Source organism: Salvelinus fontinalis, chromosome 28, assembly GCF_029448725.1.
Source record: "Salvelinus fontinalis isolate EN_2023a chromosome 28, ASM2944872v1, whole genome shotgun sequence".
Lineage (NCBI taxonomy): Eukaryota > Metazoa > Chordata > Actinopteri > Salmoniformes > Salmonidae > Salvelinus > Salvelinus fontinalis.
In genome coordinates, this window is record NC_074692.1 from 27,594,901 (window position 1) to 27,608,932 (window position 14,032).

At 42.7% G+C, this 14,032-nt stretch overlaps 1 protein-coding gene across 2 annotated transcripts in view; it reads left to right on the forward strand.

The window, feature by feature from the left end:
* LOC129826529 (semaphorin-4C-like) overlaps nucleotides 1-14,032 on the forward strand; it is a 52,995-nt gene that overhangs the window by 28,880 nt on the left and 10,083 nt on the right. For both annotated transcript variants that reach the window (XM_055887373.1, XM_055887374.1), the window contains exons 3-11: nucleotides 1,294-1,448; nucleotides 2,733-2,795; nucleotides 2,909-3,007; nucleotides 3,619-3,715; nucleotides 3,815-3,934; nucleotides 4,784-4,935; nucleotides 7,666-7,841; nucleotides 11,175-11,319; nucleotides 11,593-11,806. In XM_055887373.1, the coding sequence (XP_055743348.1) occupies nucleotides 1,294-1,448; nucleotides 2,733-2,795; nucleotides 2,909-3,007; nucleotides 3,619-3,715; nucleotides 3,815-3,934; nucleotides 4,784-4,935; nucleotides 7,666-7,841; nucleotides 11,175-11,319; nucleotides 11,593-11,806 (1,221 nt within the window). The remainder of the gene's footprint in view (nucleotides 1-1,293; nucleotides 1,449-2,732; nucleotides 2,796-2,908; nucleotides 3,008-3,618; nucleotides 3,716-3,814; nucleotides 3,935-4,783; nucleotides 4,936-7,665; nucleotides 7,842-11,174; nucleotides 11,320-11,592; nucleotides 11,807-14,032) is intronic.

Sequence of the window (14,032 nt, forward strand, 5' to 3'; positions counted from 1 at the left end):
AATGTACTTAACAAGTCACATAATAAGTTGCATGGACTCACTCTGTGTGCAATAATAGTGTTTAACATGATTTTTGAATGACTACCTCATCTCTGTACCCACACATACAATTATCTGTAAGGTCCCTCAGTCGAGCAGTGAATTTCAAACACAGATTCAACCACAAAGACTCAGGGAGGTTTTCCAATGCTCAAAGGGTTGCTCAAAGGATTGCTCAAAGGGATGCACAACGGGATGCTCAATGGAATGCTCAATGTTGTTGTTTTTTTGTACAAATAAAATTAAAATAAACATTGAATATCCCTTTGAGCATGGTGAAGTTATTAATTACACTTTGGATGGTGCATCAATACACCCAGCCACTACAAAGAAACAGTTACAGAGTTTAATGGCTGTGAAAGGAGAAAACTGAGGATGGATCAACAACATTGTAGTTACTCCACAATACTAACCTAAATGACAGTGAAAAGAAGGAAGTCTGTACAGAATAAAAATATACCAAAACATGCATCCTGTTTGCAACAAGGCACTAAAGTAAAACTGCAAAAAAATGTGGCAAAGAAATTAACTTTATGTCCTGAATACAAAGTGTTATATTTGGGGCAAATCCAACAAAGCACATCACTGAGTACCACTCTTAATATTTTCAAGCGTGGTGGTGGCTGCATCATATTACGGGTATGCTTGTCATCGGCAAGGACTAGTGAGTTTTTTAGGATAAAAAGAGTTGGAGCTAAGCACAGGCAAAATCCTAGAGGAAAACCTGGTTCAGTCTGCTTTCCAACAGACACTGGGAGATGAATTCACCTTTCAGCAGGACTATAACCTAAAACACAATGCCAAATATACACTGGAGTTGCTTACCAAGACGACATTGAATGTTCCTGAGGGTCTTAATTAAATTATCTACTTAAATCGTCTTGAAAATCTATGGCAAAACTTGAAAATTGCTGTCTAGCAGTGCTCAACAACCTACTTGACAGAATTGAAGAATTTAAAAAAGAATAATGTGCAAATATTGTACAATCCAGGTGTGCAAAGCTCTTAGAGACTTACCCAGAAAGACTCACAGCTGTAATCGCTGCCAAAGTTGATTCTAACATGTATTGACGCAGGGGTGTGAATACTTATGTAAATGAGATATTTCTGTATTTCATTTTCAATAAATGTGCAAATATTTCTAAAAACATGTTTTAACTTTGTATTGTGCATAGATGGGTGGGAAACATTTGTGGAATAATTCAAAGGGGTATGATTACTTTCTGAAGGCGCTGTATGTGTGTTTTTCTACAGAGGTGCTAGACAGCATGGCCAGGTTCCGGGCTCTAGGTGTGTGGAACTACACCATGGTGACTCTAGCAGAACACGAGAGGGTTCTGTATGTAGGAGCTAGAGAGGTCCTGTTTGCCCTGGACCCTAACGACATCAGCAGACAGCTACGACCTCTGGTAACTACACACAGACAAACACACACACACATACACACATGCACGCACACACACACACCTCAGCACGGCAGACATCAACCACAGCTACAACCTCAACCCCATAGACCTGCTACAAGAGTGCAGTCAGTTTCTTGTGCAACATTCCTTAACAATGTTGAATGGAATTAAAGTTGCCCGATTCTGATGTCGTTTGTTCAGTGGTGGAGGGGTAACAATGTGATTACATGATTATCTATATGAATGTAATTAGTCCATAAAAAGCTGAGTACAATGAAGGCTTGGTAAAACTTGTTAACGTGCCTCTGTACCTTATATCCACTCAGACAAATGCGTCTTTGAACAGCAGTATAGAGATTGTTATTTGATTTAACTTTATAATGAGCGTTAATTGGATTGTTGTGTGACTGTTAATGAACATCCAACAGTTCTGTGTTGTGAGCATCCCAGTAATAAGCAGCCCACCTGTTTGCTGCTGTTCTGGTGTGGTTTAGAGGGATGATAGGGCCACTGGATGCCAACTGCCTCACTATGTTCCCACTCTGCACCTATCTCATCATCTGCTGTGTCATCCTCTCATCTCTCTCTCTCCCCCACTGTCTTTCTCTCCTCCCACTGTCTCTCTCACCCACTGTCTTTCTCTCCTCCCACTGTCTCTCTCCCCCACTGTCTCTCTCTCCCCCACTGTCTCTCTCTCACCCACTGTCTTTCTCTCCTCCCACTGTCTCTCTCCCCCACTCTCTCTCTCTCCCCCACTGTCTCTCTCTCTCCCCCACTGTCTCTCTCTCTCACCCACTGTCTTTCTCTCCTCCCACTGTCTCTCTCCCCCACTCTCTCTCTCTCCTCCCACTGTCTCTAAATCCATCTCTCTCTCTGATCCATCTCTCTCTCCACCACCATCTCTCTCTCTCCCACTGTCTCTAATTCCATCTCTCTCTATCTCTCCCCACCATCTCTCTCTCTCCTCCCACTCTCTAAATCCATCTCTCTCTATCTCTCTTGCTGTTATAAATTCAATTTAAGGGCTTTATTGGCATGGAAAACACATGTTAACATTGCCAAAGCAACTGAAGTAGATAATAAACAAAAGTGAAATAAACAATACAAATTACAGTAAACTCACAGAAGTTCCACTCACAGAAGTTCCAAAAGAATAAAGACATCTCTACCTCACTCTTCCAACTCTCTATCTGTGACTGTCTCTCTTGCACTCATCCCTCGCTCTCTCTCTCTCTCTCTTTCTCTCACCCATCCCTCGATTGCTCCCTCTCTATCTCTCTCTCGCAGATTGAGTGGCCAGCACCACAGGAGAAGAAGAGAGAGTGTTCTGCCAAGGGCAAGAACAACCAGGTACGGATCCTTAAAGTTTCTGTTGACATTCAACTCCTTCATTAGACTGAGTTGATGATTATTGCTATGAATGGTAGAATATTATCCTTCAGTGTTAGTCTCCTCTCCCACAGACGGAGTGCTTCAACTACATCCGCTTCCTGCAGAGCTACAACCACACCCACCTCTACACCTGTGGAACCTTCGCCTTCCAGCCCAAGTGCACCTACATCGTGAGTGGCTCTCAATGGCAGAATCCCAAATGGCCCCCTATTCCCTTCTTAATGCACTACTTTTGACCAGAGCCCTGGGAATAGGGTGTTATTTAGGACCAACAAGGTCTCAATCACTTCCTAACCTTAAATCTGTGTCTTCATCCCACTCTGTCTGGAGGTGATATTAGAGTTGATCTGTCCTTGTGGTGGTGTCACAGCTAGCAGCACCAGTGACATGGTGTCATGTCTTCTATCTTCTGTCTGACACCTCCACACCACATCCTCCCCATACGCCTGAATCATCTGTGTCAAAGGAAAGAATATCCCATGCAAACGAGGCAGTGGTATCTGGTTGTGAGTGAGTGAGTGAGTGAGTGAGTGAGTGAGTGAGTGAGTGAGTGAGTGAGTGAGTGAGTGAGTGAGTGAGTGAGTGAGTGTGTGTGTGCACCTGCCTGACGGAGATATGATCAGACGGGTGTGGCAAAGGCAGGGAGCGAGGACTGTGGCTCCTGTTAGAACGGTTGTCACGGACAGACAGAGCCCGGAGCTGTGTTAGTCATGCACTGACCACCTGTGTCTCTGTGTGTCTGTGTGTGTGTCTCTGCGTGTGTCCTGTTGTCAACCCACAGAATGCTGACCACTTCAGTCTCAACCCTGGCTCCCTGGAGGATGGAAAGGGCAAGTGTCCCTACGACCCTGCCAAAGGCCACACAGGCCTCATAGTGGGTAGGCCATCTATTTCACTCTATTCTACTCTACTCTATTTTATTCTATGTGTAAATGCTCTGTAATGGTGCTCATCCTGCTTGTCTCTGTGTCTCCCAGACAAGGAGCTGTACTCTGCCACACTGAACAACTTCCTGGGTACTGAGCCTGTGATCCTGAGGAACCTGGGACAGCAACACTACAGCATGAAGAGTGAATACCTGCCGGCCTGGCTCAACGGTGAGAGAGGGTGGGGTTTAAATGAGGAGGGGAGGAGAGAGAGAGAGGGAGATGTATGTAAAAAGAAAGCAAGGATAGAATGAGAGAGGTAAATGGAGGAAGTGAGGGAGAGGGGAATATGGAACTGTAGATATGGTGAAGGAGTTGGAGAGGGAGATGAGAAATGGAGAGGTTAGGGGCTAGCTAATAGGACCTCAGAGGCAGTGAGAGATGGAAAGAGCAGGTGAGTGTGAAAAAGCCTGGTAGAGGGGTGAGAGGTGGAGAGATGAGGTTAGAGGAGTGGACAGGAGTGATACATGAGGGAAGAGGGGGAAGAGGTGTTAGAGAGAGATAATGGAAGATGATGGAAGGGTATTAGATGAGATGAGGTTAGAGGGTAAAACATGACATTATATTAGAGGGAGTGGAGGTGGCTGTGTGTGTGTGTGTGTGTGTGTGTGTGTGTGTGTGTGTGTGTGTGTGTGTGTGTGTGTGTGTGTGTGTGTGCGTGCATGTGTTTGTGTGCACATGAGTGTGACCGTGCGGGCATACAGATGTAGGATCTTAATATGAACACTTTTGTTGCTGAGAATTATTTTCCTACATAGAAGGAAATGCTAACTTGTAATGTATTCAAGGTTTAAAAAGGCTTCTAAAGTTTGTAATTTTATCATCCGCTACAACATTATTTTCCTGCTGTGGCACACTGGCTCAAATTTAGATCCTACATCTGTGTGTGTGTGTGTGTGTGTGTGTGTGTGTGTGTGTGTGTGTGTGTGTGTGTGTGTGTGTGTGTGTGTGTGTGTGTGTGTGTGTTCACATCTCATGCTCCTGTGCGTGTGTGTGTGCATCCGTGTGTTGTCCTCTCAGAGCCTGACTTTGTGGGCTCGACCCTGGTGAGGGAGAGCAGTGGCAGTAAGGAAGGGGACGATGACAAGATCTACTTCTTCTTCAGTGAGAGAGCTGTAGAGCTGGACTGTGACACAGAGCTCACTGTGGCCAGGGTGGCCCGCGTCTGCAAGGTAGGCTACACGCATATATGGTTACACACACACACAGAATTGTTTTCGGAAATTTTCAGGACTTTTTGGGGAGTAAAAATGTAACAGGAAATGCTTACCTTCCCATGCCATCACTTCATATTTCCCCAGCTGGAGTGAATGGTAATCTCTGGGTTGATAGATTTTAGCTTATTCCTCTGTCACAGTGTACTTTGTTGTATCAAATGCATAATATGTTGTAATGTTAATGTTAACCTTAACCTAACTCTAACCCTAAACCTAACCCTTATCCTAACTCCTAACCCTAAACCTGATCTTAGCCCTTATCCTAACTCCTAAACCTTAACCCTAAACCTTATCTAACCTTAATTATGGCTGCAATCCCGTTAACGGGATGATATGACAACAGCCAGTGAAAGTGCAGGGAGCCAAATTCAAAACAACATGTGTCTTATACCATTTTAAAGGTAATCTTGTTGTTAATCCCACCAAAGTGTCCGATTTTCAGATATGCTTTTCAGCGAAAGAACCACAAACGATTATGTTTGGTCACCACCAAGCCACAGAATAAGCACAGACATTTTTTCAGCCAAAGATAGCAGTCACAAAAAGCACAAATAGAGATAAAATGAATCACTAACCTTTGATGATCTTCATCAGATGACACTCATAGGACTTCATGTTACACAATACATGTATGTTTTGTTTGATAAAGTTCATATTTATATAAAAAAATCTGAGTTTACATTGGCGTGTTACGTTCACTTGTTCCAAAAACATCCAGTGATTTTGCATAGCCACATCTATTCAACAGAAATACTCATCATAAATGTAGATGATAATACAAGTTATACACATGGAATTATAGATATACCTCTCCTTAATGCAACCGCTGTGTTAGATTACGGAAAAAGGAAACCATGCAATAATCTGAGACGGTGTTCAGAACAATAGTCAAATTAGCCGCCATGTTGGAGTCAACAGAAACCAGAAATTACATGATAAATATTCCCTTACCTTTGATGATCTTCATCAGAATGCACTCCCATGAATCTCAGGTCCACAATAAATGCTTGATTTGTTCGATAATGTCCGTTATTTATGTCCAATTAGCTACTTTGGTTAGCGCGTTTGGTAAGCAATTCCAAAGTCACGAATTGCGTTCACTAAAACGTGACGAAATGTCCAAAAGTTCCGTAACAGTCAGTAGAAACATGTCAAACGATGTATTGAATCAATCTTTAGAATGTTGTTAACATAAATCTTGAATAACGTTCCAACCGGAGAATTACATTGACTTCAGATGAGCGATGGAACGGAGCTCACTCTCATGTGAACACGCATGGTCAAAGAATGGTCACCTCATGGCAGTGGGGACTAATTCTTCTCTCATTTGCCCCCCCCCCCCCCCCCTTCACAGTAGAGTCATCAGACAAAGTTCTACAGACTGTTGACATCTAGTGGAAGCCATAGGAAGTGCAAACCCATTTATATCTCGCTATAATTTCAATGGGAGCTTGGTTGAAAATCCACCAGCCTCAGAATTTCCACTTCCTGTTTGGATTTTTTCTCAGGTTTTTGCCTGCCATATGAGTTCTGTTATACTCACAGACATAATTCATAATTCAAACAGACATAATTCAAACTTCAGAGTGTTTTCTATCCAATACTAATAATAATATGCATATATTAGCAACTATGACTGAGGAGCAGGCCGTTTACTCTGGGCACCTCTGTGCACCTTTCATCCAAGCTACTCAATATCGCCCCTGCAGCCATAAGAAGTTAACCCTTAACCTAACCCTTATCCTAACTCCTAACCTTAACCCTAAACCTTAACCTAACCCTAAACCTGATCCTAGCCCTTATCCTAACTCCTAACCTTTTCCCAACCCTTATCCTAACTCCTAACCCTAAACCTGATCCTAGCCCTTATCCTAACTCCTAACCTAACCCTTATCCTAACTCCTAACCCTAAACCATACCTAACCATTAACCTAATCCTTATCCTAACCTTAATCTAATCCTTATCCTAACCTTAACCTAATCCTTATCCTAACTCTAACTCCTAACCCTAACTCCAAACTCTAGCCCTTCTAACCCCAAACCCTAAACCTCACCCTTGAGCCTAAAATTGCATTTTAACACATTCAGGACATGAAGAAAGTCCTGTCTTTTCAGAAATGATCTTGTTTTCCTACCTTGTCAGGACATTCTGGTGAATTGTTAGGACATTGTGGTTCTGACACACACACACACACGCAGTCTCTCTCACACACCCACAGCCACCGAACACACACACCACTCAACCCTACTCTGGGTACTGGTAAGTAACTGCTAACTGGCTATTTACACTGAGACACACACACCTCCGTTTTACTCTTTCTTTAAAATCACTCCTCTCAGCCAGTTCTATCCTTATTAGGGTTCAATGGTTATCAGGAGAAGTTACGAGTTATAAGCTCAGAGTTGACTATACACTATCATTGCATTATACAACCCGTTGTTTTTCCTGGTGGTCTGGATTAACTCCTTGCCCTAGACTATGTCCTAACTCCTCTATCCCCAGTCTGTCTGTTTATCACAGCAGGGTGATCTCTCTCTCTCTCCTTTACAATCAATCTTCTCACCCCATTCCGTCAAAAACCATCCACAAATATTATGGAAGTAAACAGATTTTTACACCCTACTGGCGTTATGGCACCTCTTCTGACTCCTGTCCCTTGACTGACCATGTGTCTCTCCTCTTAGGGTGATCTGGGGGGCACCAGGACCCTGCAGAAGAAGTGGACCACCTTCCAGAAGGCCAGGCTGGTGTGTTCTCTCCCTGAACGCCACGTCACCTTCAACAACCTGCGGGAAGTCTTCACCCTGCCAGGCATCGACTGGCGCACCACCACCTTCTATGGCATCTTCCACGCCCAGTGGTGAGTCACAATAACACTAACGCCAGGGAGTCGATGTGCCAAAGAGAATAGCGTTTGTCTGCGTCCCCAAATGGCACTTATTCCGTAAATAGTGCACTACTTTTAAACAGAGCCCTGTGAGCCCTGGTCAAAAGTAGTGCACTATATAGTAAATATGGTGCCATTTGAGACGCGGACACAATAGCACTGCCAGGGAGTTAGATGTGCCAAAGATAATCTCTCTGTCCAACTTAGCACCTTTGCTAACACTGGCCTGGCGTGACTTCTAAGTCTATACATTTTTCTATACAATTCTTTTGAAGATATTATTTTATACCCAAAATTACAGTTTTACTAGCCTTGAGTCAGCTAATGTGTCTTCTCTGTGTATAGATGGACTTCAGTGGAGGCTGCCGAGGGGAGGACAGCTCATAATAATGTCTGGAATGGCGCTAATGGAATGGCATAAAATACATAGTAACCACGTGCTCGATACCATTACACCTATTCCGCTCCTGCCATTATCACAAGCCCGTCCTCCTCAATTAATGTGCCACCAACATCCTGTGATGGACTTGTCCAATTCTGTTATAAAAAAATAAGTTATTATCCTAATAAAACCCAACCATCATCCCATTTCTCCATATCCTATGTCATACAAACAGACAATGTAAAATGACTACAGAAACAACACACCTAGCTAATAACAACTTCTCCCTCAATGTGAGCAAGACAAAGGAGATGATCGTGGACTACAGGAAAAGGAGGGCCGAACAGGCCCTCATTAACATTGACAGGGCTGCAGTGGAGCGAATCGAGAGTTTCAAGTACCTTGGTATCCACATCACCAACAAACTATCATGGTCCAAACACACCAAGACAGTCATGAAAAAGACACGACAACACCTTTTCCCCCTCAGGAGACTGAAATGATTTAGCATGGGTCCTCAGATCCTCAAAAAGTTCTACAGCTGCACCATCGAGAGCATCCTGACTGGTTGCATCACCACCTGGTATGGCAACTGCTCGGGATCCGACCGTAATGCGCTACAGAAGGCAGTGCATACGGCCCAGTACGTCACTGGGTCCGAGCTTCCTACCATCCATATACTAGGCGGTGTCAGAGGAAGGCCACAAAAATTGTCAAAGACTCCAGTCACCCAGGTCATAAACTGTTCTCTCTGTTACTGCAAGGCAAGTGTTAACGAAGCGCCAAGTCTACGTCCAAAAGGCTCCTCAACAGCTTCTACCCCCAAGTCATAAGACTGCCTAACAATTCATTTTAAAAAACATTTTATTTAACTAGGCAAGTCAGTTAAGAACAAATTCTTATTTACAATGACAGCCTACTGGGGAACAGTGGGATAACTGCCTTGTTCAGGGGCAGAAAAACTGATTTTTACCTTGTCAGCTCGGGGATTCAATCCAGCAACCTTTCGGTTACTGGCCTGATGCTCTTACCACTAGGCTACCTGCTGCCCCTTTGCCACCCGGACAATTTACATTGACCCCCCCCCCCCCCCCCCCCTTTGTTTTTACACTGCTGCTACTCGATGTTTATTATCTATGCATAGTCACTTTATGCCTACCTACTTATACAAATTACCTTGACTAACCTGTACTAACCTGCACATTGACTCGGTACCTATACCCCTTGTATATAGGGTGGCGCACAATTGTCCCGGTGTCGTTCGGGTTAGGGGAGGGTTTGGCCGGGGTAGGCCATCATTGTAAAATAAGAATTTGTTCTTAACTGACTTGCCAAGTTAAATAAAGGTTAAATAAAATAATGTAAAAATATAGCTTCGTTATTGTTATCGTTTATTGTGTTACTTTTATAAAAAACTGTACTTAATTTATTTAGTAAATATTTTCTTAGCTCTATTTCTTAAACTGCATTCCGTTCCGCTAGCGGAACCCCTCGCCAACAGCCAATAAAATTGTAGGGTGCCAAATACAAATCAACCGAAATCTCATAAATCAAATTTCTCAAACATACAACTATTAGGCACCATTTTAAAGATACAATTCTTGTTAATCCAGCCACAGTGTCTGATTTCAAAAATGCTTTACAGCGAAAGCTCCACAAATGATTATGTTAGGTCACCACCAAGTCACAGATAAACCCAGCCATTTTTCCCGCCAAAGAGAGGAGTGAGAAAAAGCACAAATAGAGATACAATTAATCAATAACCTTTGATGATCTTCATCAGATGACACTTATAGGACTTCATGTTACACAATACATTAATGTTTTGTTCAGTAAAGTTCATATTTATATCCAAAAATCGTATTTTACATTGGCGTGTTAGATTCAGTAGTTCCAAAACATGCAGTGATATTGCAGAGAGCCACATGAATTCACAGAAATACTCATAATAAATGTTGATGAAAATACAGCTATTATGCATGAAACTTTAGATACACTTCTCCTTAATGCAACCGCTGTGTCAGATTTTTTTTAAACTTACGGAAAAAGCATAATCTGAGAACGGCACTCAGAGCCCAAACCAGCCAGAGAAATATCCGCCATGTTGGTTAGTCAACATTATTCATATTATTCATATATAAATATTCACTTACCTTTGATGATCTTCATCAGAATGCACTCCCAGGAATCGCAGTTCCACAATAAATGCTTGTTTTGTTCGATAATGTCCATCATTTATGTCCATTTATGTCCAATAGCTTCTTTTGTTTGGGCGTTTGGTAAACAATCCAAAAGCTCGATCTGGTCCATTCGGACGAAACGTTCAAAACGTTATATTACAGGTTGAAGAAACTTGTCAAACTAAGTATAGAATCAATCTTTAGGATGTTTTTATCATAAAAGTTCAATGCTGTTCCAACCGGAGAATTCCATTGTCTGTAGAAAGACACTGGAACGAGAGCAACCTCTCAAGTGAAAGCGCGTGACTGAGAACGAGGCTATAGGCAGACCCCTTAGTAAAACAGCTCGCATCCGGCCCCCCTTCACATGAGCAGCCTGAAACCACGTTCTAAAGACGGTTGACATCACTTCCTGTTTGGATTTTTTCTCAGGTTTTTGCCTGCCATATGAGTTATGTTATGCTCACAGACATCATTCAAACAGTTTTAGAAACTTCGGAGTGTTTTCTATCCAATACTAATAATAATATGCATATATTAGCATCTGGGACTGAGTAGGAGGCAGTTCACTCTGGGCATGCTATTCATCCAAAAGTGAAAATGCTGCCCCCTATCCCAAACAAGTTAAGGGCTTGTAGTAAGCATTTCACGGTAAGGTCTACACCTGTTGTATTCGTCACATGACAAATAAAATTTGATTTGATCATCTTAAGCCCATTTTTTTGTTGTTGTCTCCTTTCCCAGGGGTGATGTGGATGTGTCAGCGGTGTGTCAGTACCAGATAGGTGAGGTGAAGAAGGTGTTTGACGGCCCGTATAAGGAGTACAGAGAGGGCTCCCAGAGATGGGGACGATACACTGGCACTGTTCCCAGCCCACGGCCCGGAGCGGTGAGTGATGGATGACGGGGGGGTGAAAGGAGGGGGTGACGGGTGAGGGTGGAGGGAGAGACAAAGGGAGAGAGGGATGAAAGAAGGGGTATAGTGGAGGAATGGAGAGTGAGTTGGACAGAGAGAAGGGAGTCTGGAGAGCGATCAGAGCCAACAAGCGATGTCAGCCTGTCCCACAACTAACAACATTCCTTGTTTCTTCCTCTCTCCCTCACCTCTCTCTGTTCCCTCTCTCTCCTCTGTCTCTTCTCTCCTTTCTTCTTCACGGTGCAGTGCATTACAAGCTGGCATAGGGAGAACGGCTACAACAGCTCTCTTCAGTTGCCAGACGCTACTCTCAACTTTGCCAAGAAGCACCCTCTGATGGAGGAGAAGGCTCAGGCTCGCCCCCTACTGCTCACCAAGGGCATCAACTTCACCCGCCTGGCAGTGGACCGGGTCAGCTCCCTGGACCAGCGTGCATACAACATGCTGTTCATTGGCACAGGTTACTATATACACAACTATATAACTATACAACTATATACTGTTCATAGTCACAGATAACTATATACAACTATATAACTATACAACTATATACTGTTCATAGTCACAGATAACTATATACAACTATATAACTATACAACTATATACTGTTCATAGTCACAGATAACTATATACAACTATATAACTATACAACTATATACTGTTCAAAGTCACAGATAACTATATACAACTATATAACTATACAACTATATACTGTTCAAAGTCACAGATAACTATATACAATTATATAACTATACAACTATATACTGTTCATTGGTGCAGGTACAGTGCCTTCAGAAAGTATTCATACCCCTTGACTTTTTAAAAATGTTGTTGTGTTACAGCCTGAATTTTTAAAATGGCTTAAATGTTATGTCACTGGCCTAAACACAATACCCCATAATGTCAAAGTGGAATTATGTTTTTAGAAATTGTACAAATTAATTTTCTATGAAAATATGAAATGTCTAAATTTAAGAATACAACCACTTTGTTATAGCAAGCCTAAATAAGTTCAGGAGTAAAAATGTGCTTAATTGCTTAACAAGTCACATAATAAGTTGCATGGAATCGCTCTGTGTGCAATAATAGTATTTAACATGATTTATGAATGACTACCTCATCTCTGTACCCCACACATACAATTATCTGTAAGATCCCTCAGTCGAGCAGTGAATTTCAAACACAGATTCAAACACAAAGAACAGAGAGTTGCCGGAGCTGTAATCGCTGCCAAAGGTGATTCTAACATGTTTTGAGTCAGGGGTGTGAATACTTATGTAAATGAGATATTTCGATAGTTCATGTTCAGTACATTTGCTAACATTTCTAGAAACATGTTTTAATTTTGTCATGATGGGGTATTGTGTGTAGATGGGTGAGAAAAAACATATATTAAATCCATTTTGAATTCAGCCTGTAACACAACAAAATAAGTCAAGTAGTATGAATACTTTTTGAAGGCACTGTAACTATGTAGAACTATATGCTGTTCATAGGAACAGGTAACCACTGACAGGGAATACAACATGCTCAATAAGTACCTACCAATTATGAATATACAGTCGGTATGTTAATGGTACCTTCTGACAGGGCCCAGATGAACCCGTATGCTCACTAAATATGCTAGAGAAATTTCCCTGAACCATAGATGTACGATCAATTTACTTTACCCCCAATCCCCCCAAAAAAACAAGAAGACCCACAATTTACAAGAGATCAGCGTTCAGGCAGTTTCAGGACAACTTCATCTTACTCCAAATACAGTACTTCCTACTAGCTACTTATAATAGCCTACTAGCTACTTATAATAGCCTACTAGCTACTTATAATAGCCTACTAGCTACTTATAATAGCCTACTAGCTACTTATAATAGCCCACTAGCTACTTATAATAGCCTACTAGCTATTTATAATAGCCTACCAGCTATTTATAATTCCACTCACTGCAGTGCAGTGCAGAGTGTTTCCCTTACTGTGCCTGCGGTGTGTTGGAGGCCCATAACTGTCAGAGTGACGATGGGCTCAGTAGCCTGGCAGGCTCTCTGCTGCTGTGCTTCACAGCACAAACTCAATGGGGCCCTTGGCAGACGTACACACTGCCAATTGGGCTGCAGGCTTGATTAGCTATTAACTGCAGCAGGACGATAGCTTATGCCGAGAGAACAAATCTGGCGAGGGCGGTTAGAAACGGAAGCTGGGATTGAGGGATTAGCCGAAATTCCCGACACAACGAGAGAGGAGCATGATGTGTGTGTGTGTGTGTGTTTTGCTGCTCTGCTCTGCGCCAGGCTCCTGTAGTGTGCAGGGTCAGTCCCTCACATTATCCTTAACAGTCCCACTGTGGTGAGGGCGGGAGGCAGGGCAGGCGCAACACACACAGCACATCTCTGCTCATAAAAGCCTCATACACCCAGACAGACACACAATGTCACACCGCTGGCAGCAGTAGCTCAATCGCCATTCAAAGCAGGGGATGTAACCTTGATCACAATACTACCCACATAGAAAACTACAGTACAATATTCTGACATTATATATCTCTCTCCTCTCATCTTACCAACTCCTGCCTCCTACCTTTCCTCTGTATTCCCTCTTCTCTTTTCATTCCACAATCTTTCCTCCTCTCCTCTCTTTCTATCTGTTCTCTCGTATCGTCCTATCCTCTTTTCTCTCCTCTACCTTTCCT